This window comes from Trypanosoma equiperdum (genome assembly GCF_001457755.1).
Source record: "Trypanosoma equiperdum strain OVI genome assembly, contig: ctg_42, whole genome shotgun sequence".
Classification (NCBI taxonomy): domain Eukaryota; phylum Euglenozoa; class Kinetoplastea; order Trypanosomatida; family Trypanosomatidae; genus Trypanosoma; species Trypanosoma equiperdum.
The window spans coordinates 1-573 of NW_027124343.1; the positions used below are offsets into that span (position 1 = coordinate 1).

Genomic DNA, 573 nt, shown 5'->3' on the forward strand with positions numbered 1-573 from the left:
CGTACATTCGAAAGTAAGAATTAGCAGCGAACGGTACGAAAATAGTAAGGTAGCACAGCCAGGAATAATAGGAGCATTTTTTTGTTAAATTTTTCAGTGGTAGAAATGTAAAAAAATGCCACAACTGACGAGTAGCGTTTGTTCTTAGGTGTGCAATAAAGTATGCGACTCAGCCATAAGCATAATTCCAAAAATTGTCAACAACCACTTTCCATCTTCTTATCACCCCCTTAACAATCAAGACCTACAGCAAGACGACAAAATAGACCTGGAAGATAATCATAACTATATGAATTATTTTTGTATAGGTGTTCTGATTGCTTTTGCTACAGCACCAGCAAGGGCTGTCAATGTCCACAACGGCCAAAACACAGAAGTTTTCGGAGCCTTATGCGAGCTAGCGCGTTTGTTACAAAACGCACCAGATGTTCCAGAGGCGCTCACAACCAAAACAGGAGACTACAAGGAGATAATCAAGCGTAATATAAGCGTCGCAGACAGCTCATGAAAACAGTTATTTGCCGACAGCAAAACGCCAGATCAATGGGCGACAGAAAAGCCAAAAAAAGGCGC

At 41.2% G+C, this 573-nt stretch overlaps 1 pseudogene across 1 annotated transcript in view; it reads left to right on the top strand.

The window, feature by feature from the left end:
- The first annotated feature begins 304 nt into the window (after positions 1-304).
- The window catches only part of TEOVI_000180300:pseudogene, a 1,323-nt pseudogene continuing 1,054 nt past the window's right edge, over positions 305-573 (top strand). The window contains exon 1 of the mRNA in view: positions 305-573. This exon is cut by the window's right edge and continues 1,054 nt beyond it. Within this exon, the coding sequence occupies positions 305-573 (269 nt within the window).